Genomic DNA, 27,581 nt, shown 5'->3' with positions numbered 1-27,581 from the left:
AAGGAGCAATTAAAATGATTCTTGGCCTTTAAGTGTCTTATTATTGCTATTATTATTATTATTTTTAAAAAGCTTGTCACTACAATACATTATCTTCATACATACAGTGGGAAGTTCATCTGATCATAAACTTAGAGAATATTAGGCTTAGAAGGGACTATCTAGTTAATCCTGTTTAACCACGCTATAATTCTTGAATCCACATGATAATATCCCTGCCAACTGGTCACTGTTTGCGTAGTTGTACATCTTCAGTAAAAAAGAAAATAAAAGATACTCTACAAACACAGACTATTACTCGTAAGACATTTATTAGCGATATTATTACAATTGTTTCTAAAATCCATTATTATTTCAGCAGTGAAGAGGCAAATACCAGAGTAACCTCAGTCAGATGATTACGGATAGGTCAAAATAAAATTATAAGAAATACTGACTGTAAAACTGCTACAGAGTACGCAATATGTTAAAACATGATGGAGAGGCTGCACATACAGGCAACGTTTTATGCCATTAAAAAAAATCACTGAAAATCTAAAAATGATGTTTGCATTTAAGCGTATATTAGAAAAGTCTTATTTTTAAAGTTAATACTGTATCATTCTTCTAAAAAAATTATCATCTGTAAGATGCAGATTTGTATTGTTTATATCAAATGATATTTGCATTTATGTAAATATAATTTAAGACAGTTAAATATAAATTCGTGTTTATCTTCATATAAAAATATATATAAAAATAGAGTATTTAAACGAAGTGGATATTCATACAAAAGAACTGATCAATCAAAATAGGTGTTTTTTTTCTTGTACGGTAGTGAAATTGAGGTATTTATACATTTGGTAATTTCAGCCATGTATTGAATTAACCCTCTCAGCTTCCCACCCCACCCAAAAAAGACAAACCTTTAAAATCCATTGTAACTGTGTGATGTTATCTCACAACAAAGCATTTGTATAATAAAGAAATTCACCATTTTGAACCTAAAGAGATAGAAGAGATAGTTCTCACTACTAGAATTAGGTATGTATTATATATATGCCACAGTTTTAATTAAAATAATAATTTTATGTCTACTCTAAATTTGGATTTGATATAGTTGCTCAGGAAAATCAAAATATAGATACTGGTAACATAATACTATTTGTGGACATATGCAAATGCTCAATGGGAAAAAATACCTATGCATTTGAGAATGCATAATCCTTTGCAAAATATTTACATAAAATGTAATTGTAATTTTAAGTTACATAGGGCTGTAATGGCAAACACAAGATTGAAGTAATATCATCAATGAAACATAGTAAAGTAATACATGAGGCACTAAATTTTGTTACTTACTTTAAAATTATGTATTTCATTAATTCAGACTGCAGTTACCCATCCAAGTGCACAGATAGGACAAGAGGGAATGTTTATGAGAAACACAAGAAGTGCAAAGTTAAATATATTGGTGTTTTAACGATAAAATATTTCACTTTATATCTCTCTCATAGAATCTCTTCAAATTCCCTTGTGGAACATTCCTGTTCTTTTCTTTTCAGTAATACAATTTAAAAAGTATAGGAAGAAATGTTTTTCATAAGCATTAGATTCACAAAGCCTAAGCCATCATAAACACCACATTTTCTCCTGGTGAAGAATGCAAGCACAACCTCTACTTGCCAGTGGAATGTAATTGGCTTTTCTCCTTTTCAATATTGATGTACCTATAGAGATGGTAAGACAAGACGAAAGACCATTATCTTTTTTTCACATAATTCAAGTGTCTGCATTTCTCTTTATTATCACAATGCCATACCTGGCCCACAGTGGTTCTGGTTAATAACTATGCTTCAGGTAACGTTTTTCTAGCTACATCTTTCACTGTGAAATGGACTTGTGTTCAAGGTCACATCTTGAATTCATAAAGCTGTAAGAAGAAGTGTTATCATTATTTAACTGTGTGTGTACCGGTGTGCAAGCATGTGCTGGTGTGCACAAGTGTGTGTGGTCAATCTCAAATGTGTGTGATGCGCAGCTCTTGGCTCCTAGAACATTGTCCGGGTGAGTAGCTTGTCTCCAGCTCCAGATTCAGCTCTCCTGCAGGGCACCTACATAGTCCTTTTATTTACACACATCCTGCTGAGAAGGATTTCAGAACAAACCTGATTTATTGGACCTCTGACATGATATGGCGATCGAAAATCTGTTACGGTGCCCTGTTGTAGTTTGCTTTGATTGCTGAAATATCTTCCCAGGATATGATTTCTTGATCTTTTCATTTTAATAAAGTTATATTCTTTGGATAACTTTGATTTCACTACCTGCAAATGAAGAGCAAGAAAACTGTGAGGCAAAATCAAGAATATCTGATCCCTGCATAACTAACTCTCAAACTTGAACATGCATCTCTGCCACACGGATGTTGCCAAAAGGGCATGAATATGACTTACATAACCAGGAATGGCTCTAACTTACACTTCAAAAAAGACCAAGGTTAAAATTCAGCTTTGTCACTTTTCTTACCTCATTACAGCTGCCTCCAATGCAATTAAGGAACAATCTCAGATGATTTATCTGCCACTCGTGTGTGTGTGTGTGTGTGTGTTTTCAGGCCAGGCACACTAACATACAGTTTGACATAGCACCACAATAGGAAAGGCACTGGTGTGCCTTTGCCGGGCCACTGATTCAAACATGGTACCCTAAACATGTCATGACACTCTTCTGTAAAATGGCAATTAAAGCTATTTTCAGAGAAAAGAAAAAACATTTTTCCAGTGCAGAAGCTAACTGTTACTTTTAGTGGTTTTGTTGCTCTGGGCACTTGCACTATTAAACTAATAACTTTGTATATCTAGATATATATATATGTAGATTTAGTTTTGGACTTATTTTTCTTTCTTTCTTTCTTCTTCTTCTTCTTCTTTTTTTTTTTTTTTTTTGTATAGGAGGCTAAAGTAACTCCACTGGATGCTAATCTGCCGTGTTGACTTCTGATTAACCCCAGTCCCAGGAAAGTCTGTAAGATTTCCAGTTTATCTATTGCTCCTTGTGTAAGAGCACACTTATGGTAAATCCTGCCCTTAGGTCAAAACAACCTTGATGTTATCATACTTCAATCTTCCTACACATCCCTCTGAATCACCTTTTTCCAATGGCATATAAACTCTGAGTCTGGGGTGATAATGGTGCAGGGAACCACTATTGTGTCTTGCTGCCACCTGAGACACAGACACAGGGCTTCTGTTTGTAAGTCCCTTTTAAAAGTTCCTTTCTAAGAAAATGGATTTGTTGGCTTCTTTCTTCAGCCTCTCAGCTTCCTGAACTTTTGGGGGTAGGTTTGCATAGATCTGCTTACCACAGAGAACAGTGGTTTTTAAGAAGCATCATAAGTTATAAAGGGGTATATATAATAAAACAGTTTATTTCCTATTTCTGTTCCTTACCCCAAGCTACTAAATTCCCTCCCCAAATATATTGTTCGTTTCTTGTGATTTCATTCATGGTTACTTTATGAATAGATATATGGACACATCCAAACAAAGAGGCCACATTTGTGTCTACTTGTATATTTTACAAACATTGTCCTGGTGAAATCATATAATTATCAGCTTTAATTACTGAGTTAATCAAACTCAGGTTGTTAGCACTAGAGAGCAAAAGGGGGACAGAGAGAGAGAGAGATTGGGGGAAAGTTGGGAAGTAGAAAAAGAGAGGAAGGGAAGGAGAAAAAGTACTGGTAAGGATGTTTTGGGTGTCTTTATAATAAATGAATGACACATGGGGGGCTGGCAAGATGGCCAAATAGGAACAGCTCCAGTCTGCAGCTCCCAGTGAGACCTAGGCAGAAGGCAGCTGATTTCTGCATTTCCAACTGAGGTACCCATTCATCTCACTGGGACTGGATAGACAGTGGGTGCAGCCCATGGAGGGAGAGCTGAAGCAGGGTGAGGCATTGCCTCACCAGGGAAGTGAAAGGGGTTGGGGAACTCCCTCCCCTAGCCAAGGGAAGCCATGAGAGACTGTGCCGTGAGGGATGGTGCTATCTGACCCAGATACTACGCTTTTCCCACAATCTTCGCAACCCACTGACCAGGAGATTCTCTCGGGTGCCTACGCCACCAGGGCCCTGAGTTTCAAGCACAAAATGGGGCAGCCATTTGGGCAGACTCTGAGCTCGCTGCAGGAGGTTTTGTTTCATACCCCAGTGGCACCTGGAACACCAGCAAGACAGAACCGTTCACTCCCCCGGAAATGGGACTGAAGCCACGAAGCCAAGTGGTCTTGCTCAGTGGATCCCAACCCACGGAGCCCAACAAGCTAAGATCCACTGGCTTGAAATTCTTGCTGCCAACACTGCAGCCTGAAGTTGACCTGGGTCACTCGAGCTTGGTGGGGGTAGGGGCGTCTACCATTACTGAGGCTTGAGTAGGCAGTTTTCCCCTCACAGTGTAAACAAAGCTGCTGGGAATTTCAAATTGGGTGCAGAACCCACCACAGTGCCAGGCTGCTTCTCTAGATTCCTCCTCTGTGGTCAGAGCATCTCTGAAAGAAGGGCAACAGCCCCCATCAGGGGCTTATAGATAAAACTCTCTTCTCCCTGGGACAGAGCACTGGGGGAAGGGGCAGCTGTGGGTGCAGCTTCAGCAGACTTAAACATTCCTGCTTGCTAGCTCAGAAGAGAGCAGAGGATCTCCCAGCACAGCACTAGAACTCTGCTAAGGGACAGACTGCCTCCTCAAGTTGGTTCCTGACTCCCGTGCCTCCTAACTGGGAGAGAGATCCCAGCAGGTGTCGACAGACACCTCATACAGGAGAGCTTCAGCTGGCATCTGGCAGGTGCCCAGGTGCCCCCCTGGAATGAAGGTTCTAGAGGAAGGAGCAGGCAGCAATATTTGCTGTTCTGCAACGTCCGGTGGTGATACCCAGGCAAACAGGGTCTGGAGTGGACCTGCAGCAAACTCCAGCAGACCTGCGGAAGAGGGGCCTGACTGTTAGAAGGAAAACTAACAAACAGAAAGCAATAGCATCCACATCAACAAAAAGCACGCCCACATAAAAACCCCATCAGAAGGTCACCAACATCAAAGACCAAAGGTAGATAAATCCATGAAGATGAGGAAAAACCAGCACAAAAAGGCTGAAAATTCCAAAAACCAGAATGCCTCTCTTCCTCCAAAGGATCACAACTCCGTGCCATCAAGGGAACAAAAGTGGATGGAGAATCAGTTTGAGGATTGACAGAAACAGGCTTCAGAAGGTGAGTAATGACAAACTTCTCCAAGCTAAAGGAGCTTGTTCTAACCCAATGCAAGGAAGTTAGTAACCTTGATAAAAGGTTACAGGAACTGCTAACTAAAATAAGAAGTTTAGAGAAGAACATAAATGACCTGATGGAGCTGAAAAACACAGCATGAGAACTTTGGGAAGCATACACAGGTATCAATAACTGAATCGATCAAGCAGAAGAAAGGATATCAGAGATTGAAGATCAACTTAATGAAATAAAGCATGAAGACAAGATTACAGAAAAAAGAATGAAAGGAAAAGAAAAGGAATGAACAAAGCCTCCAAGAAATATGGGACTATGTGAAAAGACCAAGCCTACGTTTGATTGGTTTACCTGAAAGTGATGGGGAGAATGGAACCAAGTTGGAAAATACTCTTCAGGATATTTTTCAGGAGAACTTCCCCAGCTAGGCGTGGTGGCTCATGCCTGTAATCCCAGCACTTTGGGAGGCCGAGGCAGGCAGATCATGAAGTCAGGGGATGGTGACCATTCTGGCTAACACGATGAAACCTCGTCTCACTAAAAATACAAAAAATTATCTGGGCATGGTGGTGGGTGCCTGTGGTCTCAGCTACTAGGGAGGCTGAGGCAGGAGAATGGTGTGAACCTGGCCTGGGAGGCAGAGCTTGCAGTGAGCCAAGGTTGCACCACTGCACTCCAGCCTGGGTGACAGAGCAAGACTCCATCTCAAAAAAAAAAAAAGAAAAGAAAAAAGAAAAGGAATGAATGAAGCCTCCAAGAAATATGGGACTATGTGAAAAGATCAAGCCTACGTTTGATTGCTGTACCTGAAAGTGATAGGGAGAAGGGAATCAAGTTGGAAAACACTCTTCAGGATATTACGCAGGAGAACTTCCCCAACCTAGCAAGGCAGGCCAACATTCAAATTCAGGAAATACAGAGAACACCACAAAGATACTCTTTGAGAAGAGCAACCCTAAGACACATAATCGTTAGATTTACCAAGGTTGAAATGAAGGAAAAAATGCAGCCAGAGAGAAAGGTCAGGTTTCCCACAAAGGGAAGCATCAGACTAACAGTGGACCTCTGCAGAAGCCCTACAAGCCAGAAGAGAGTGGGGGCCAATATTCAATATTCTTAAAGAAAATCAGAATTTCATAGCCAAACTAAGCTTTATAAGTGAAGGAGAAATAAAATCCTTTACAGACAAGCAAATGCTGATTTTGTCACCACCAGGCCTGTCTTACAAGAGCTCCTGAAGGAAGCACTAAATACCAAAAGGAAAAACCGGTACCAGGCACTGCAAAAACATACCAAATTGTAAAGACCATTGACACTATGAAAAAACTGCATCAACTAATGGGCAAAATAACCAGCTAGCCTTATAATGACAGGATCAACTTCACACACAACAATATTAACCTTAAGTGTAAACGGGCTAAATGCCCCAGTTAAAAGGCACGGACTGGCAAATTGGATAGTCAAGACCCATTGGTGTGCTGTATTCAAAAGACCCATCTCACATGCAAAGACACACATAGACTCAAAATAAAGGGATGGAGGAATATTTACCAAGCAAATGGAAACAAACAAACAAACAAACACCAGGAGTTGCAATCCTAGTCTCTGATAAAACAGACTTTAAGGTAACAAAGATCAAAGGAGATAAAGAAAGAAGGGCATTACATAATGGTATAAGGATCAATGCAACAAGAAGAGCTAACTATCGTAAATATATGCACCCAATACAGGAGCACCTAGATTCATAAAGAAAGTTCTTAGAGACCTGCAAGGAGACTCAATTCCCACACAATAATAGTGGGAGACTTTAACACCCCACTGTCAATATTAGACAGATCAACGAGACAGAAAATTAACAAGGATATTCAGGACTTGAACTCAGCTCTGGACCATGCAGACCTAATAGACATCTACAGAACTCTCCATCGCAAATCAACAGAATATACATTCTTCTCATCACCACATGGCACTTATTCTAAAATTGACCACATAATTGGAAATAAAACACTCCTCAGCAAATGCAAAAGAACAGAAATCATAACAAACAGTCTCTCAGACCACAGTGCAATCAAATTAGAACTCAGGATTAAGAAACGAACTCAAAATTGTACAACTATATGGAAACTGAACAACCTGCTCCTGAATGATTCCTGGGTAAATAATGAAATTAAGGCAGAAATAAATAAGTTCTTTGAAACCAATGGGAACCAAGACACAACATACCAGAATTTCTAGGACACAACTAAAGCAGTGTTTAGAGGGAAATTTATAGTAGTAAATGCCCATATGAGAAAGTGGGAAAGATCTAAAATTGACAACCTAATGTCACAACTAAAAGAACTAGAGAAGCAAGAGCAAACCAATTCAAAAGCTAGCAGAAGACAAGAAATAACTAAGATCAGAGCAGAACTAAAGGAGATAGAGACATGAAAAACCCTTCAAAAAATCAGTGAATCCAGGAGGTGGTTTTTTGAAAAGATTAGCAAAATAGATAGACCTCTAGCCAGACTAAAAAAGAAGAAAAGAGAGAATAATCAAATAGACACAATAAAAAATGATAAAGGGGATATCACCACTGATCCCACAGGAATACAAACTACCATCAGAGAATACTATAAACACCTCTATGCAAATAAACTATAAAATCTAGAAGAAAAAGATAAATTCCTGGACACATACACCCTCCCAAGACTAAGCCAGGAAGAAGTCTAATAGACCGATAACAAGTTCTGAAATTGAGGCAGTAATTAATAGCCTACCAACCAAAAAAACCCCAGGACCAGAAGGATTCACAGTCGAATTCTACCAAAGGTACAAAGAGGAGCTGGTACCATTCCTTCTGAAACTATTGCAAACAATGGAAAAAGAGGAACCCCTCCCTAACTCATTTCATGAAGCCAGCATCATCCTGATATCAAAACCTGGCAGAGACACAACAACAACAAGAAAGAAAATTTCAAGCCAATATCCCTGATGAACATCGATGTGAAAATACTCAATAAAATACTGGCAAACCAAATACAGCAGCACATTAAAAAGCTTATCCACCACAATCAAGTCGGCTCCATCCCTGCGATGCAAGACGGGTTCAGCATATGCAAATCAATAAATGTAATCTATCACATAAACAGAACCAATGACAAAAACCACATGATCATCTCAATAGATGCAGAAAAGGCCTTCGATAAAATTCAACACCCGTCATGCTAAAAACACAGAATAAACTAGGCATTGATGGAATGTATCTAAAAATGATAAGAACTATTTATGACAAACCCACAGCCAATATCATCAAAAGCTAGAAGCATTCCCTTTGAAAACCGGCACAAGACAAAGATGCCCTCTCTCACCACTCTTATTCAACATAGTACTGGACGTTCTGGCCAGGGCAATTGAGCAAGAGAAAGAAATAAAGCGTATTCACAAATAGGAAGAGAGGAAGTCAAATTGTCACTGTTTGCAGATGACATGATTGTATATTTAGAAAACTCTACCATCTCAGCCCAAAACTCCTTGAGCTGATAAGCAACTTCAGCAGTCTCTGGATACAAAATCAATGTGCAAAAATCACAAGCATTCCTATACACCAATTACAGACAAACAGAGCACTAAATCATGAGTGAACTCCCATTCACAATTGCTACAAAGAGAACAAAATACCTAGGAATACAATTTACAAGGGAGGTGAAGAACCTCTTCAAAGAGAACTACAAACCATTGCCCAAGGAAATAAGATAGGACACAAACAAATGGAAAAACATTCCATGCTTATGGATAGGAAGAATTGTGAAAATGGCCATATTGCCCAAAGTAATTCATAGATTCACTGCTATTCCTATCAAGCTACCATTGACTTTCTTCACAGAATTAGAAAAAACTACTTTAAATTTCATATGAAACCAAAAAAGAGCCCGTATAGCCAAGACTCCTAAGCAAATGAACAAAGCTGGAGGCATCACACTACCTGACTCCAAACTATACCACAAGGCTACAGTAACCAAAACAGCATGGTACTGGTACCAAAACAAATATATAGACCAATGGAACAGAATAGTGCCCTCAGAAATAACACCACACATCTACAACCATCTGATCTTTAACAAACCTGACAAAAACAAGCAATGGTAAAAGGATTCCTTATTTCATAAATGGTGTTGGGAAAACTGGCTAGCCATATGCAGAAAACTGAAACTGGACCCCTTCCTTACACCTTATACAAGAATTAATGCAAGATGGATTAAAGATTTAAACATAAGACCTAAAACCATAAAAACTCTAGAAGAAAATCTAGGCAATACCATTCAGGACATAAGCATGGGCAAAGACTTCATGAGTAAAACACCAAAAGCAATGGCACCAAAAGCCAAAATAGACAAATGGGATCTAATTAAATTAAAGAGTTTCTGCACAGCCAAAGATACTATCATCAGAGTGAAGAGGTGACCTACAGAATGGGAGTAAATTTTTGCAATCTATCCATCTGACAAAGGGCTAAATCCAGAGTCTACAAGGAACTTAAACAAATTTACAAGAAGAAAACAACCCCATCAAAAAGTGGGTGAAGGATATGAACAGACACTTCTCAAAAGAAGACATTTATGCAGCCAACAAACATATGAAAAAAAGCTCATTATCACTGGTCATTAGAGAAATGCAGATCGAAACTACAGTGAGATACCATCTCATGCCAGTTAGAATGGTGATCATTAAAACATCAGGAAGCAACAGATGCTGCAGAGGATGTGGAGAAATAGGAATACTTTTACTCTGTTGGTGGGAGTGTAAATTATTTCAACCATTGTGGAAGACAGTGAGGCGATTCCTCAAGGATCTAGAACTAGAAATACTATTTGACCTAGTAATCTCATTACTGAGTATATACCCAAAGGATTATAAATCATTCTACTATAAAGACACATGCACACATATGTTTATTGCACCACTATTCACAATAGCAAAGACTTGTAACCAACGAAAATGCCCATCATTATTAGACTGGATAAGGAAAATGTGTCACATATACACCATGGAATACTATGCAGCCATAAAAAAGAATGAGTTTCATGTGCTTTGCAGCAACATGGATGAAGCTGGCAATCATCATTCTCAGCAAACTAACACAGGAACAGAAAACCAAACACCTCATGCTCTCACTCATAAGTGGGAGTTGAACAATGAGAACATATGGGCACAGGGAGGGGAGCACCACACACTGGGGCCTGTCAGGAGTTTGGGGGGAAGTGGAGGGATAGCATTAGGAGAAATACCTAATGTAGATGATGGGTTGATGGGTACAGCAAACCACCATGGCACATGTATACCTATGTAACAAACTTGCAAGTTCTGCATATGTATCCCAGAACTTAAAAGTATAATAAAAATAAAAGAATAACAAATTATGAATTTCATCACTTCAATGTAATTATAAAATATTTTTTCTGTCACTATTTGGACATATAAACTAGTACCAATGACTAATGAAAGTAATTTTAGTTTACACAGTTTTTAAAAAATTGTTTTGAGTTATACATAATAATTTAGGTACATATTTTTTCATCTCATATAAGGTATTGCAATGAAAATCGTTCCATGTAAACAAAATTGAGTATTTTTTAAGAAATCCCATGATATCTATTTGGAAGAGAAATAGTTTTAGTTACATTGCAAATGAACTTGAACCATTTCTTATAAGTTATTTGAATAGGAAATATGTAAAGATCTATACCAAAATATTAACAGTAGTGACCTTTTGGTAGAGGAATTATAGGACATTTTTAACGTATTCTTGTAACTTTTGGCTTGATTTTTTCTTTTAGCATAATACAATGAATGTGCATTATTTTGTAATGATAAAATTGTGAAACTATTCACATTTGAAGAAAAAAATGAAACAATAATATATTTTAAAACCAGTTATACTCTGCTAACTACAAAGAGATGTTTTCCTGTAGCTGTGGAAGGTTTGGCTTTGTCTTGATCAGTCCCTCAAATCAGGTAACTCTTAAGAAATCCAGTGAAATCAGGAGGTTGTAGTGAGGAATCCCTGTGGATTGTAATTTAGAGCTCAGTTTGCAGTTAACCACTGATTAATATTCTAGGTCCCAGGGTCAAAAGTTTCTACTGTGTACAGCTCTTTCCACCCTTATTTGGTTATATGGCAACTCTAAATATGATAGGCAGGAGAGGTACATCAATGTTTTCCTGAAAGTTTTGTCAATTTTAGAGGAGGTTTGTACTCACAGCAAGATAAGTGAACAGTCTTCAGGAAGTTTATTTAAGAAAACATTTAAGCATAAATATAACATTCGACCTTGAAATAATATTATTCCAGTGTTCTGAAGCCAAAATAAGGTTAATTTTGTTTATACGATTTTATCTAGAGTTCCGGCTTTTGCAAGTGCCTGATGGTCTGCATACTAATTACATGTAAAATAGAAAAGGGTCCATCCCAGTGAAAAAGGTTATAGTTCTTTAAACATTATTTTAATATTTGTGTGATTTTAGGGTTGAATTTAAAGTTGCATTACATTGGATAATGTAATAATAAACATTGGATAATGCTGGTGTAGATGCTTACAACAATCTTAAATGTGATCCATAAATGGGTTATACAAAAATATAGATCTCCAGTGTATCTGCTGAAGCATATGGCTTCCATTTGGGAATAGTGTCAGTATTTTGACAGATCTCGATGGGAAGGTTGATATTTCTATTTTTAGAGATCACTAAATTGATGTCTGAGAAAGGAAATCAGGATGATAGGGTCTCTTGTAGCTTCTGAGGACCAGGCTAATGCCTTCTATAGGGCCAGTGCTCCCATATGTTCTTCAAGATAGAACCCTTCATGCCCAGGCCAGTGACTGGGCCAACAACACTTAATTCACTTGGTTTCCCTTGGAAACTATTTTGTAGAAAATAATCAAAGATGATGTTTCCTAATCCCTTTGTTAAGTCATTAGCATCCTGATACTATAAAGAATTAGTTCAATTTTGATTTGTAAAAATTCCTTTGCCATTGTGAATTGAATCCAGAAGCATTAAAAACATCTGGCAGTATTTTATGCCATATCACTAGCCCATACAATTTATTTCAGGAATGCAAAATGTTTCAATATTATGAAATATTTCATTACAGAAAATTACCAAACAATTATATGTAACTGTATGATTGTTTACCCTGAAAATCCAAGGAATATACTGAAAAATAATTAGATATTATAAAGTTTACATTTGAAAATTGTACAGCTTTTCTGTAGTCTATAAATAATTAGTAAGAAATATATTAGAGGAAAGATCCCATTACAATACTGAAACAACTTCACTGAATTCAACAATGGTATATAGGATGCAGGTGACAAATATATCAAAAGTTTAATGAGTCATTAAAAAGCACATGAACAAATGCAGACGTGTCATGTCAAATCTTCCCAAGTTAATTAAAATGCTATTCTAATTGTAATCACAGAAGAATTTGGGGAAAACATGAAAAAAATTCTAAAATATATCTTAAAGAATAAATGTAGGAAAATAGTTAAGACCATTTGAAAGGAAAAAAAGTGATGAGAGGAGACTTTCAATACCAGGTATTCATTAATCACTATGAATAGAGTCTACAATCATGACTCATTATGATTTGAATCTACCATCAGCTGACTGAAGGAGTGCTAGTGGTCACAAACTTGGTGCTTCCTCTCTGGTTTCTGATGCTTTCCCCTGGCTGTTACACCTCTCAGTTGTTCCTTGGGAAACCTCTTTTCCATGGTAAACAAAGTCTCTTAGAGAGTCACCATTGTCACTGAAGGTTTCCTTGGTTTTATTGACAAAATTAAAATGGTGCTTCTCCAGGAAGACACCACAACCCTCTTGTGTGTGTGTGTGTGTGAATGTGTGTGTGTGTCTGTGTGTGTGTGGCAGTAGAAGGTAGGGGGAATAAAAGGGTAGCACTGATGGTGGTGCTACTTGTCCTACCGTGGTTAATTATCTTTAAATCCCAGATGATATGGTTAGATTTTGTGTCCCCACTCAAATCTCATCTTGAATTGTAATCTCCATAATCCCCATGTGTCAAGGGAAAGACCAGGTAGAGGTAATTGAATCGGGGAGGTGGTTTCCTCCATGCTGTTTTCATAATAGTGAGTGAGTTCACATGGGATTTAATAATTTCATAAGGGGCTCTTCCTCCTTCACTTGGCACTTCTCCTTCCTGCCACCTTATGAAGAAGGTGCCTGCTTCCCCTTTGCCTTCTGCCATGATCATAAGTTTCCTGAGGCTTCCAAGTTTCTGAGCCCTCCAAGTCTCTAGGAAGTTCCAAACATTTTCCTATCTTCTTCTGAGCCCTCCCAACTGTTCAGCCATGCTGAACTGTGAGTCAATTAAACCTCTTTCCTTTATAAATTATGCAGTCTCAGAAAGCCCTTTATAGCAGTATGAAAATGGACTAATACACCAGGTGTAGTTAATTTTCTAGTGCCACTTCAAGGACACCACTTTTCCATCTGCAGCCTTTATTCCTGTTGTTTGGGGACTCATGTTATCCAGTGATAACTTGTTCGAACATCTCTCCAATGCTGCCATCCACCAACTTCTTGAGCACATGTGTAATTCTGTTATCATCCTAGATATTAACTGGATTTTTAAAAACCAAATTTGATCAGCCATTAACCTTATAATCCTTCAGAATCTCCCAGGGGTAGGAGAAAGAATGCCAGTGGAAAAGTAATGTGTCTTCTAGGAGGATCCCAGGTTTGGACTGAGGGATTCAGTATTACATGGGTCTGTGTAATGCACTGACAGGCAGGCCATTCCTGCCATGCTTGTTTATGAGACTGAGGAAACCCTGGGGAAAGAACCTTGAGGCTGTGTCTTCTACTTAATTTCAGATGCAACTTGGCATATCTCACCTCTACAAAGATGAGTGATATGATTTGGCCATGCCCCCACCCAAATCTCATCATGAATTGTAGTTCCTGTAATCCCCACATGTCATGAGAGGGACCTGGTGGGAGGAAACTGAATCATGGGGACAGTTACCTCCATGCTGTTATCACAACAGTGAGTGAGTTCTCAGGAGATATGATGGTTTTATGACGAGCTTTCCCCCACTTCACCATGCACTTCTCCTTGCTGCCACCATGTGAAGAAAGACACGTTTGCTTCCTTCCCACTATGATTGTAAGTTTCCTGAGGCTTCCCCAGCCATGCTGAACTGTGAGTCAATGAAATCTCTTTCCTTTATAAATTACCCAGTCTCACATATGTCCTCATAGCAGTGTGAGAACAGACTATTATAGTAAATTGGTACCTAGTAGTGGGGGACTGCTGTAAAGATACCCAAAATGTGAAAGTAATCTTGGAACTGGCTAACAGGCAGAGGTTGAAACAGTTTGGAGGGCTCAGAAGAAGATAGGAAAATGTTTGGAACTTCCTAGAGACTTGGAGGGCTCAGAAGACAAAGATGTGGGAAAGTTTGGAATTCCCTAGAGACTTGTTGAATGGCTTTGACCAAAATGCTGACAGTGATATGGACAATAAAGTCCGAGCTGAGGTGGTCTCAGAGGGAGATGAGGAACTTGTTGGGAACTGGAGCAAAGGTGGCTCTTGTTATACTTTAGCAAAGAGACTGGTGGCATTTTGCCCCTGCCCTAGAGATCTGTGGAACTTCGAATTTGCGAAAGATGATTTAGGGTATCCGGCAGAAGAAATTTCTAACCAGCAAGTGTTCAAGAGGAAGCAGAGTTTAAAAATTGAGACAATTTGCAGCTGATGATGTGACAGAAAAGAAAAACACATTTTAGGGGATAAATTTAAGCCAGCTGCAGAAATTTGCATAAGTAATGAGGAGCCAAGTGTTAATCACCAAGACAATGGGGAAAATGTCTCCAGGGCATGTCAGAGACCTTCATGTCAATCCCTCCCATCACAGGTCTGGAGGACTAGGAGGGAAAAATGATTTAGTGGGTCATGCCTAAGGCCCCATGCTCTGTGCAGCCTCAGGACATAGTGCCCTGTGTCCTAGCTGCTTCAGCTCCAGCTGTGGCCAAAAGAGGCAAATATACTGCTCAGGCCATTACTTTAGAAGAGTGCAAGCCCCAAGCCTTGGCAGCTTCCAAATGGTGTTGGGCCTGCAGGTGTGCAGAAGACTAGAATTTAGGTTTGGGAACCTCCACCTAGATTTCAGAGGATGTATGCAAATGCCTGTATGTCCAGGCAGAAGTTTGCTGCAGGGACAGAAGCTTCATGGAGAACCTCTGCTAGGACAGTGCAGAAGGGAAATGTGGGGTCAGAGCCCCCACACAGAGTTCCCACTGGGGCACTGCTGAATGGAGCTGTGAGAAGTGGGGCACTGTCCTCCAAACCCCAGAATGGTAGATCCACCAACAGCTTGCACTGTGTGCCTAGAAAAGCCACAGGCACCCAATGCCATTCTGTGAAAGCAGCTGGGAGGGAGGCTATACCCTGCGAAGCCACAGGGGAGCTGCCCAAGGCCGTGGGAGACCACCTCTTGCATCAGCGTGACTTGGATGTGACACCTGGAGTCAAAGGAGATCATTTTGTAACTTTAAGGTTTAATGATTGCCCCCTGGATTTTTGGATTTGAATGGGGCCTCTAGCCCCTTTATTTTGGCCAATTTGTTTCCCTTTGGAATGGGTGTATTTACCCAATGTCTGTACCCTCATTTTATGTAGGTATTAACTAACTTGCTTTTGGTTTTGCAGGCTCATTGGTGGAAGGGACTTACCTTGTCTCAGATGAGACGTTAAGACTTCGACTTTTGGGTTAATGCTAGAGTTAGCTAAGACTTTGGGGGACTGTTAGAAAGGCATGGTTGTGTTTTGAAATGTGAGGACATGAGATTTGGAGAGGGGCCAGGGGCAGAATGATATGGTTTGACTGTGTCCCCACCTAAATCTCAGCTTAAATTTTAGTTCCCATAATCCCCATGTGTTATGAGAGGGACCTGGTGGGAGGTATTAATAATGGTTATCTCCATGATGTTCTGATGACAGTGAACGAGTTCTCATAAGATCTGATGCTTTTATAAGGGACTTTTCCCTCACTTCACTCTGTACTTCTCTTTGCAGCCACCATGTAAAGAAGGACGTGTTTCCTTCCCCTTTTGCCAAAGTTGTAAGTTTCTTGAGTCCTCCCCAGCCATGCTGAACTGTGCGTCAATTAAACCTCTTTCCTTTATAAATTACCCAGTCTCGGGTATGTGCTTATAGCAGCATGAGAACAGACTAATACAGTGAGATTAACTGAGTTCTATGATACTGTGAGCAACTATAAGTAAATGCTGAAAAATGTGTTTCACTAAACAGTGTAACTCATTGGAGCCTAGGCTTTGGAAACCCACCAACTGAGAATATACAAAGGGACAGAGTAAGGCTCTGCACAGACCATTGTGCAGATTTGGGACTATGAGGGCATGTATCAGGCAGAACCATGGGAGACAGTCACCATGGTTAGTGCCTGGGGCGGCTGCAGCATGTGTGCTCTTAGACAGGCAACAAGAAATCAGACGTGGCAGTGTGTGCTGGAACAGCTCTGAGCCCATGGGAGTGGGCTTGTCCCAGAGCCCCTGTTTGGGAGGACCTATAATATTTACACAGAGTTAAAGTTCCAACATGAGCAGATGAGGAACAGAGTCAGGGTAAAGAGGGTCACGTATATTGTATTTAAAGTGTCTATATGTCTCTCTTCCCCACTCTTAGTGACTAGAAATCGAAACACATAGAGCTTAGCACAGGAGCTGGAATGCATTGCATGCTCAATACATTTTAGTTAAACTTGCAGGTATATTTTATCTTACATTATTGTGTTCTTGTCTAGATGAAAGGTGCAAATTCCTTTGTAGATAGCTTTCTAGAACTTGACGGCAAAATATAAATTAAAAGCTGAGTACAAGGAGAATTCAATACTGAGATAGAAGAATGAAAAATTCACATTGCAGATTAAAATGAGGTTTCAACTACTACTCCCTAAAGTGTTTATGGTGAAATAAGGTAGTTCTATATGAAGCCCAATCTCATATAAATCCAGTGACCATAAATGTGGTCCTAATACTTTTAATTGCATGTGATTAAAATCAAGAATGTAGATTTAAAACAGAACTATGTACCAAAGGGCTAATTGAGTCTCTAATGTAGAAGAGAGGAGTTTTTGTGTGTTTTTTTTTTGTATATACTTATTTTTAATTGTTATAGTGAAAATAATTCATGGAATCCTTTTGTAATGAAAAAGTAGAAGAGAAACAAAATGATTCTGTATCTTGTAGAATTACAATTTAATGCTTTGTTTTTTCCATATAATATCCATCCTTCAATCTTCAGAGTTGTCTGCGTCAGGAAACACATGGAGTAATTCAGATATGCTCCCTACCCTCAAGGGGACTATATAAAGACACATGTCTAAGATACTTGAAGTAAGAACAAGAATGAAGTGACTTCAAAGACATTGTCTGAGACTAGCTCCCCAAGGTCAGGCACCATGTTGTTTCCGTGTTATGAATAGTTCCTTAGTACATTCAAAAGACTTAGTGCTAATTTATGGTGGGCATGATCATCTGTTCACACAGCTATTATTCCTTTGAACGTGTGTGTAAAATTCAGTGTCCAGCATTGCTATCAAACTGCTGTTGCTGAGTCCCTGAGTTTCAAAATATTACCTTATTTTACTTACTCTTATAGGCTCTAAAGCAGAGAAAAAGGAGTTAGCTGCATTTTTAAGGCTTGGAAATGTTATGCCAGTGAAAGATGTTTGATACCTGTATAGTAAGGAGCAAATTGCTCCTTTCCTTTGATCTCATGTGTGGAAATGTGCCCATTTGGGTCCGTTCCAAAATCAGAGAGCCATTTGGGGTTATTAAAATCCAACTAAAGTGTCAACTGGATTGTGACTTTGAAAGAAAGCTGCTTGTAATACACATGTTAGGTTACCTTTGAGGCATAATAATAATAGTAAACAACAAAATGAGCCATTAGGAAACATCAGTGAAAGATTTAGGCCTTGACACAGAGACAAAAGGCCTCAGATGTTTGTATACAGTGGTTACCTTAATCAGAAACAAATTCTAATGGTTTGATACATCCAAATGCTTCTCTACACTTGGGTGCAGATGACTAGACCACTGAAAAACAGACACGTATATCTAAGGGGAAAGGAACTACTACATATGGTTAATAATACATACAAGTGTGATTTGGCAAATGTTTGCATTATGTTAAATATGAGTGTTAAAGGATAATTTCTATTTTGCCAGTTTAATCTGAAGTAACTCCTCTTTACTTTTGTGTTTATTTTCTTTTTGCGAATTTGCTACATTGAAGTACATTTAAAAGTAGGAAGAGATAGTGAAGGACAATTTATCTCCATGCCGTGTGACAATCTGTTAGATCAGCATTGTTCCATAAGTCTTACAATAAAAATTGTTTTTCTCACAGCAATGTTCACATTTGATTAAGTTACATGTAAGATTTTCAAGTAAAGATGACAGTGTTTCAAAGACAAATATTTTTAATATACTGACTATAGAAATTTAGGAAAACAATTTTGGAGCTAAAATAGAGTTTTTAAAGTATAAGATCTTATAGACTATGTAAATGATCACACTTTTCTGTGACTCAGTGTAGCAAGAATTGAAATTCTGTGCTGTGGAGTGTAGATGTAACTTTTACTTTTTTATAGATTCCTTATACGGTAAGTGATCTGCCAGTTTATAATTATAGATACTTCCACATCTCCACACCATTAAAAACGTGGGTACAGAGACATTTCAGAAGGCATAAAAATGGCCACAATTCAACTGGACTGGATTTGGCCTACGGGAACTATAAGACTTCCCAAACAAACAAAAATTGTTCTAATTATGAAACAAAACTTAATGTTGCAACGTTTACTATGAAATGTAGGTAATTTCAACACTCAAAATTGATTTCACATAAACCGTCATCAGAACGTGTGTACTGCCATGTCAATTAACTGCTGCATCTAAAAATAACTTTGAATTTCCAAAAAGCCAGTACAAAAGGGAAGGCTTGGTGAACTGGAAAGGTGTCAGGCAGATTACAAACAAATACCTTTCTTAAAATTGATCTTGACCTGAATAACCCACAAAGAACTTCTGATGTGGTTCCAGATCCACAGAATAAAATAGAAAACAATTTTCATGGTGCAAGTGTTCCAAAATTGTCCTATACTGGATTAGAGGATGTTCTGATTACAAATATGTTTCATGATCATGGATGGGGTCTGAAAAGGAGGCAGGGTAATGGCTGTCTGAGGCTGGAAAACATGAGATTGGTCAGGCAAATGTGCTAGTCTTAAGATAAATGTATACTGTTGAAGTACTTTTTGTTGGATGTAGTCATTCTGCAGATGGCATTCAATCCAAGATCCAGTCACCAAATCATGACCAGCTGAAAAAGTAGTCCAAGAATTCACAAAAGTGGAATAAAAATGACATGACAAACAATAGCTAGAAGTGAGTCCTTATAACTCATAATCTCACTTCAAGACATCATGCAATTTTTACAGATAATAGGGAATTCTTTCATTTCATTCCTTAGACCCCAAATATTTAATTATGGCCACATGAAATAAACTGTGTTTTGATTGAAGGGAATCCAACTTCTGAATCTGTCAAAGATGCTGGAGATTAGGGGCAAGACTAAAATTCTCTTTAGGAATGGGTTTTGTTTTGTTTTGGTGTTTCCAGATTTGCAGTCAGCATATTGTCTGCCTCCCACCCTTGCTCTAATCCCCAGCCCTTCTTACTCTGACAGCTGAGCCTTTGTAACTCCTGCCTTTGGATAAAGCTGAGCATTGGCTCTGGGAACAAATTCTGCTCTGTGGTGCAGAGACCGATTGTAAGGAGCTCCAGACCAGAAGTTTACCAATTTAATATTAAACTGTTGGTTCTATCTTACACTCTCATGCAGTTCCCCAGACACTAAATTCCCGTCTTAAAACTCAATTTCCCAAGTGGCTGAATATCTATGTTGCTGAATTTTTACACTATTGGAATGACCTAGATTAGTCTTGTTATAAGCTAATTCCTCTTTTGCTCTATTTAGATGTGCATCTTGGCTCTTGGAATCTATTGGACTTTAACACACGGTATTTGTTTCTATCTAACGCTCTTGAACTTAAATACTTTATTTAAGATTAAGGCACTAAATGTTACGCAATTTGCGTGGGGACTAACATTTCCAACTGCTGACTTCACTGTAGGAATTTGCTCAGCACTACTCTGGCCTTTTCAAAGAAGATCTTCCGGTGGGTCATTCCGTTTCTTGTCAGAAGAGCTCTCCAACCTCCTGTCTGAGGACCCTATGCCTGACTGTGGAATGCTAGGAGGTCTAGGGAAAAGTTCAGGGCTCCTCCCTTCATACGCCAACTTTACCTTCATCTTTCTGTTTTCAGCCTATAGATTAATTTATTCTTTACTATACCTGTGTTTCTGAGTCCTGACTTTCTGCAGTTCCATTTAAAAATATATTGTATGTGATGATATAGATTCCCAACTGTATGGGCTGGGGTGAGGAACCCAGGGGTCTACCAATTTTGTACATAGACTTTTAGCCAATTGTTTTCTGACCTGTGTCTCAGCCTTAACTTTTTCAGCATAGGATCTGAGCAGAAAGTATGCCTCACTCACACCTGCTATTTCTCTTCTCTAGGCACTTTCAGTTGTACCTTATTTTGCCTGCTAAGTCAAACTTCATAGAATGAATTCAAATGAATTCAGATTTCTTGTCTGTTATGAGTTATTTCTTATTCTGTTTTTTCTTTGTGGTGGGGGATGAGGAGTAAGTGAGTAGCTTTATGTCTTTAAAGTATTTTTCTTGGGGTTTCAAGTGGAAGAGAAGATAAATGCTTGTGGTCAATCTGCCTCATTTAGTCTGTACTTCATGCATGATTTTTTAGACCTTATCCTCATGCCAATTTTCTCAAAGTGTGTTTAGTGGGGTGTTAATAGTTGTGATAAAAAAAAAAAAGAAAAAGTCATTCTGTGGTCAAAAATGCTGGGGAAAAACTGGGTCACACTAAACTAACCAGCTTCTTTAGTGTAAGGTCTTTAGGGATTATTTAATATACTAATATTATTATCTGAGAACCCATAAGGTGGAGGCATATTCAGTATTTCTCAATCCACAAAACCTGTTTTCACCAAATTAGAACATTAAACGTTAATGTAGGAAATGCTAATCAAAATAGTTCAAACTCTAACTTAGCTTAGTTCTTAAAGGCTAGTAATAAACTCCCTGACATGGGGGTTTATTGCAAAGAACACGAAAGAGTTTATGGGACAACATCTCTTTTTTAGCCACACTGACATTCTAGGTCTCAGTATCGCAAAGGCTGGGTAGTATAGCTGCCTTATGGAGTCCTAATAGCAGTTCAACATAAGTTACTTTCACTGTTTGTTGACCCTCCATTTAATTATCCTTCTTAAGAGAGAGACCCTGATTTAATTGGTGTTATCACCATTCAATATAGGGTACTGCCTTTGAAACAGGATTTTGTACCAAGTCATCTCAGAAAAGGCTGGGCTCCCTCATGACCAGTGAATTCATTCTCACTGGGCACTGATCTCTAATCTAATCAGCTAGTAGCAGAGGGTAGAATTCACTTACAGATGATTGAATGAGCACTAATCATTTTACACAAAAGAACTGTTTGAAACTACGTTTCTAAAAACGGAATGTAGGAATCTGTGACTCATCTTCAGCATAGGGTCATTGAAAGATTTTTAAATGACAACACCAAATTTGAAATATAGGAACATTCTCCTGGTGGGAGATAAGAAGGATGGATTCAAGTAGTTGACACTGGAGGCTCTGAGATAAAAATATTGCAATAGCTGAGGGCAAAGAAATGATAGGGAAGGAGAGACCCTCCTCCCCATCTTGTTCATTTGCCACCCCACACACTGTTTACCTGAATCCTTGACCTGCTCCTCAGGGGCCTTTCTCCAACTGTCCTTCTCTGTCCTGTATTTTTATTCTATCTCTTGGTATTGATTCTTTCCCCTCTGTTTAAAAACGTTCCAGTCTTTCCTCCTTTAAATCCAATATCTTTATCCCTTTCTTATTTTAATTTATTGAAAGCTGTTATCATCCCCCTTTCTATACCTTCCTATACCTCTTCAATGTAGTCTAGTCTAATTCTTTCCCCAACATTTTACCGAAACCACTCTTAAGATGATCCAAAAAGACTCCCGTGTTTCCTGCCAAAAATAATATTTTAAAATCCTCACCTTCATAGATCTATTACATTTAACAACACTGACCCTGTCTCTATCTCTCCTTTTCACAAATGGTTACTCTGTGGCTTTCCATGGCATCACCTTCTACTAGAGTTTTCCTGCTATTAGTTTATGTTCTAAGTTCAAATGCTCCTGTTTCTCCAGACTTTGCATAAATATTGGTGTTTCCAGGAGTTTCTTTCTTAGCCACTCTACTCACTTTGCCTGGATGATCTATTTTCTTTTCTTTTTTCTTTCTTTGGAAGTTAAAAACATAACCTGCATGACCTCACACATACAGTGGGCACAGGGCAAAGACTTATTTAATTCACTCAGTGGGAACAGCAGGAGGCAAAGCCGGCTCAGAGGAGGATTCAGGGCTAAGTGCCTACAGCCCTTGAGAGATCGCGCAATGGATTAAGGTGGGAAAGAAGAGGTGGGTTGTCGATGATGTGCAGGCAATGCAGCCGTCACCACTTGCCATCTTCTCTGCCACAAGGAATACACTTGCACCTCTACCAAAACTCTGCAGTTCACACAGGATGTCAATGAGTCTGGGCTCTGTGGATGATCTATTTTCATGGTTTCAACTATGACCTATTTTCTGATGATTCTCTGTGCTATCTGTCATCCCTACCTGTCACTCCAGTGTCATATTTGTATATCCAACTGCCCACTGGAGATCTCCACCTGGGTGTCCTACAGGCAACTCGAACACAACATGTTCAAAATTGAACTCATCATCTTTTCCTAAGATGGTGCCTTTTCAGTCATGCTCTCTCTCAATTGCCAGTTTCACTCCCTAATCCATCACTCAGGTTAGGAGTCATCTTTGATTCTTCCCACTCCCGCATGCCACAAATAAGACCTACAGTATCATTTTTTAAAACCAGGCTTGCTTTTGTCCACATCTCTCTTATACTTGCTGTCTCTGTCCTGGTTTGGGTGGAACTTTACCGTCTGTCACCTGACTTCTGGAAAAAAATTCCCTAACTTCTCTAACTTGGTCTTCTTCAAATTTTCCTTGCTCACTGTTATTAGTCTTAACTGTTTGAAACAAAACTATGACCATCTCACTGCTCTCCTGAAAACCTTTCAGTGGGTCTTTATCACCTACAGGATCATCCACCTCTTACCATGATCTTGCCCTCACCTACTTCTTTCAAATTCTTTTGTGATTTATGTTCTACTATATACAGGATTGCCTGTGATTATGAGAACATCAGGTGTTTCAGGGCTACTTTGGTTCACATTATCCTCTGGGGTTGCAATGGCCTTCCTTTCTCCATTAGCCTATTACCTTGATTAAGTCCTGTTCATCCTTCAACAATTAACTTGGATGGTAATTCAAGGAGAAATACTTAATCCTCAGATTGAGTGGTTCTTCTCGGTATTTCACAGTATCTTATTCATATATCTGACGTGCTATGGAAAGTATTGTTTCATAATATGGGTTTTTAGGCCTGACCCTGATTGCAATGTCCTGAGGGCATAGAGCACATTGTATTTATTTTGATATTACTACTGTTTAGCTCAATAACTGGACTCACAAAATAAATGTTGAATGATTTAGTAAAAGAATAAACAAGGTCAAGGCAGTTGGAATGTAGTGTAGGAGAAAGACGTGGATAACATATAGCATGTAAACAGGATTTGGTAACTGGCTGGTTAGGGGTTGTGAAGGGACTGGAGAAAGATAAGCAAAAGTCGAAGATGGCTCTAGTTTATAAATGGCAGTGTGATAGAGTAAATTAGGGAATACAAGAGGGGAGGAAAGTTTAAAGGAAATATTAATTCTTCCTTTAAGGACGTGTTGGTTTTGAGATACTTATGGGAGTCCTGTAAAATGCTCTTCTAACTCACTTTACAGCAGTAGTACAATGCTTACATAGAGTAGATACTCAAAAATATCTATATCTATTGAATTAAATTTCCATACTAATTCATTAAAAGTAGCCATGCTGAAAGTTAAATTCTGGGTTCTTCTATATCAGCTAACTATGTTAAATTTGGATCTTTTGGGTTTTTTTTTTCCTAAGAGCCATTATTTCAGTTTTTTTTTTTTTTTTTTTAACCAGATGAATTTAAAATTTCTTTTTTTAAATGCTTAAATTATGGTTAGATAGTAAACTTGTAAAGTTTAAAGGAGAAAGTAAACACTTTATTTCTAGGCCAAATAATCTTTTGCTTATTTAATTAAGATTAAATAATAAAGATTATAGGGTTAAGATAAATTAATAGAGGGAAACCATCTCTGACAAAGAACCAAAACTCCCTTCTTTTCTTCTTTCTATAATACCAGAATCAAAGGAAACCTGCTGGTATGAGTGGCAGTTTGATGCCAGATGTTTCTTGTTGACTGAGTCAAAAGCTGTAGCTACATTTGCCAAAAATGGAAGATATTATGTAAGGTCTGCATAATCTATTAGACTAATGAATAATAACATATCAATTCGTTGTGGATATTTCCCTTCTGCAGTCAGGTTTGTGTTGATACCATTATTGTATTTTTTCCAGGTTTTAGCTTGTTCACAGTAGGTGTTTGCCACATAACCGAAGGCACCGTCCAAAATTTCTCTTGGGCAAGAGCTACCTGGATCCTGTTTGTTGTCCTGTGTAAACATTGGGAAAACGTAATCCATTTCCACTCATAAAAAGAAACACCTGCTTTTCCAATCAGCAGGAACATGTTAGTCAAAATTGATGCACACCAGTTGGGAAATTGTTTATAGATTCTTGGTGGCAACATATTCTCTTTTGGTGCCTTGACAGATGAAGGAAACACCTCAAGACCTTTAATCTCACCTATGGCGGTAAGAGCTCACTGAAGCAAGTTTGTTATGTCTATGACAGAATTCTAACCACAAACCAAAGAAAAAAACATCAGTATCTTACTGTAATGATTATACCAACCCTTCTCAGGTATCCTTGAATCTATTGTGGGAATAGTTTAGTTGAACATCAGAAGATAAAAGTCCCCCAAGCCAGAATTGTTATGGTTCTAACACATTTTTTTTTTCAACTCTTGCTAGTCTTTTACGGTAAGCTTTATTTGCCAGGCTCATAAGATGAGCACAAAGGGGAAAAAAGATTATCAACAGAATTTTTGCCCTGTAAGTTTTTAGACATGAGACCAGTCATCAACTTTTTTTTCAGCTTGCTACATTCATTATCAAACCATCCTCTATGAAGAGTTTTAGATTTTTTAAGATTGCTTGTAATAAGCTAACATTGCTGTTACATCACTCTTAAGATGTTAGGTGATGATTTAGAAAGCTTATAAGATGTCAGTGTCAGCTCTAGAGACTTCCTGAGGTACAAGGGGTACAAATTGTTCAAGAGTTAAGCAATAATTATGCCTAAGTGATGAATGAATTTAGAGACTTTATGATGAAGGGAGTCTGAGAAAGATGATCATATCAGCTTATGTTGTGACTGGAAAGGCAAATGCTCCCAGAAGCTTATTTTAGCTTAAACATTAAAACTTCAAAATAGAGAACACTACTCAGAAATCAATTAAGATAATTTGGGGGAGACTTACATGGCTTGCTATCAAGACTGCCTATATCAGAAATAGACTCAAGAAAAAGCGAGTTGCATGTGATAATTACACTCCAAAAACTATAAAGTCAAATAAGCAAAATGATTTTACCTGACATGCTTGAAGCATTGTTACTATGCAACTTAACAATAATTTTAATCGGTAATAATTATAAGCCAATATTCTAGTGCTGATGGTTCAAAGAGCCTCTTTTGTAGTTTCTGTTTTTAACTGGAGACATGTTATAATTATTAGAGGACATTTTCCTCTTTAGACTGTCAGAGGACTAAAGCTAAAAAAAGAAAAGTGGACACCTTTCCACAAAAATATGAATTGAAGACATATTACGTAATAATAAATAAATAAACAAATAAAAAATCCTTCTAAAAGATAAACAAAATCAATCTATATGCTTTCAAAAGCCCTGTTTTCTGTGGGTTTGGCAACTACTGGCTTGCTTTTTTAGCCAGCTGTGATCCTGAGCTGGCTCAGCTGCAAGATCTTTGCTTCTTTCTCTTCCAGGCTACTGCCTTTGCATTTCTAAGTCTTGACTTTTGCAAATAGGATAAGTACTCTAAAGGTTGTATATTTTCTTGTGGAAGACATGAGTAGACACACAGTATCCTACAGCTTAAAATCTGTTCTGCAACAGCATGATCCAGCTTCAAGCTGCTAGGTCAAAATTTAAAATGTCATGTTCTGTACTGTGGCTGCAGGCTTTCACTTCTCTGAAATGCAGTTCCATTTGGTCATATTAAAGGATAATGTAAATCCACCTGTCAATCATACAGAGCAACTACTACAGTGTCAGCAACATTTTTAGTATTTGTAAGACTCTTGGGACCAAGATGGTTTTTTTGTTTTTGTTTTTGTTTTTTCTTTGAGATGGAGTCTTGCTCTGTCACCTAGGCTGGAGTGCAGTGGTGGCTATCTCAGCTCATTGCAACCTCTACTTCCCAGGTTCAAGTGATTCTCCTGCCTCTGTCTCCCCAGTAGCTGGGACTGCAGGCACACACCACCACACTCGGCTAATTTTTGTATATTTAGTAGTAGAGCATTTTCACCATGCTGGCAGGCTGGTCTCAAACTCCTGACTTCAAGAGATCCACCTGCCTTGGCCTCCCAAAGTCCTGGGATTACAGGTGTGAGTTACCGCACCCGGCCCACCAAGATGGATTCTGACAGTCAGCTAAGGGCTGAAAAACAGAATCAGAAGGAAACTTTAGTTGTCACCTCACTAGCCAACCCACTAATAAATGCATCCTGGTTTACAAAAGAAGGCAAGCAAGAAAGAATGAATCAATATCTGATAGAAAGATAAAATGAGGCCCTTTTCATCTCAGTTTCAGCTGAATCTCCTGAAATCTACAACAAATAACAGAAGCCAAGAAAACTCATATTCCAAGAAATTTCTGGACAACCTATGCAAGACTTAGAAAAGTATGGACAAAATCCAGTTTTCCATATCCTTGTCTCACCAAAAGAGTTGTGAGACAAAGAGGAAGGGATGGAATTTCTGTGTGAGCTTTCCAATGT

General features: G+C 38.5%; 1 protein-coding gene across 7 annotated transcripts in view; it reads right to left on the bottom strand.

The window, feature by feature from the left end:
* Positions 1–292: 292 nt before the first annotated feature.
* The window catches only part of LOC113219499 (cadherin-like and PC-esterase domain-containing protein 1), a 308,433-nt gene continuing 281,144 nt past the window's right edge, over positions 293–27,581 (bottom strand). For 5 of the 7 annotated variants that reach the window (XM_026454317.1, XM_026454323.1, XM_026454319.1 and 2 more), the window contains one exon: positions 293–2,306. In XM_026454317.1, coding sequence (XP_026310102.1) covers positions 2,094–2,306 — 213 coding nt within the window. In that variant the 3' untranslated portion in view covers positions 293–2,093. Of the gene's footprint in view, positions 2,307–19,322; positions 19,674–27,581 lie in introns of those variants that run through there. The other 2 variants (XM_026454321.1, XM_026454322.2) reach the window with 2 other exon arrangements.

Source organism: Piliocolobus tephrosceles, unplaced genomic scaffold (assembly GCF_002776525.5).
Source record: "Piliocolobus tephrosceles isolate RC106 unplaced genomic scaffold, ASM277652v3 unscaffolded_40, whole genome shotgun sequence".
Classification (NCBI taxonomy): domain Eukaryota; kingdom Metazoa; phylum Chordata; class Mammalia; order Primates; family Cercopithecidae; genus Piliocolobus; species Piliocolobus tephrosceles.
The sequence above is the reverse complement of the archived record's forward strand: the minus strand, read 5'-3'. Positions and strand labels throughout refer to the sequence as shown.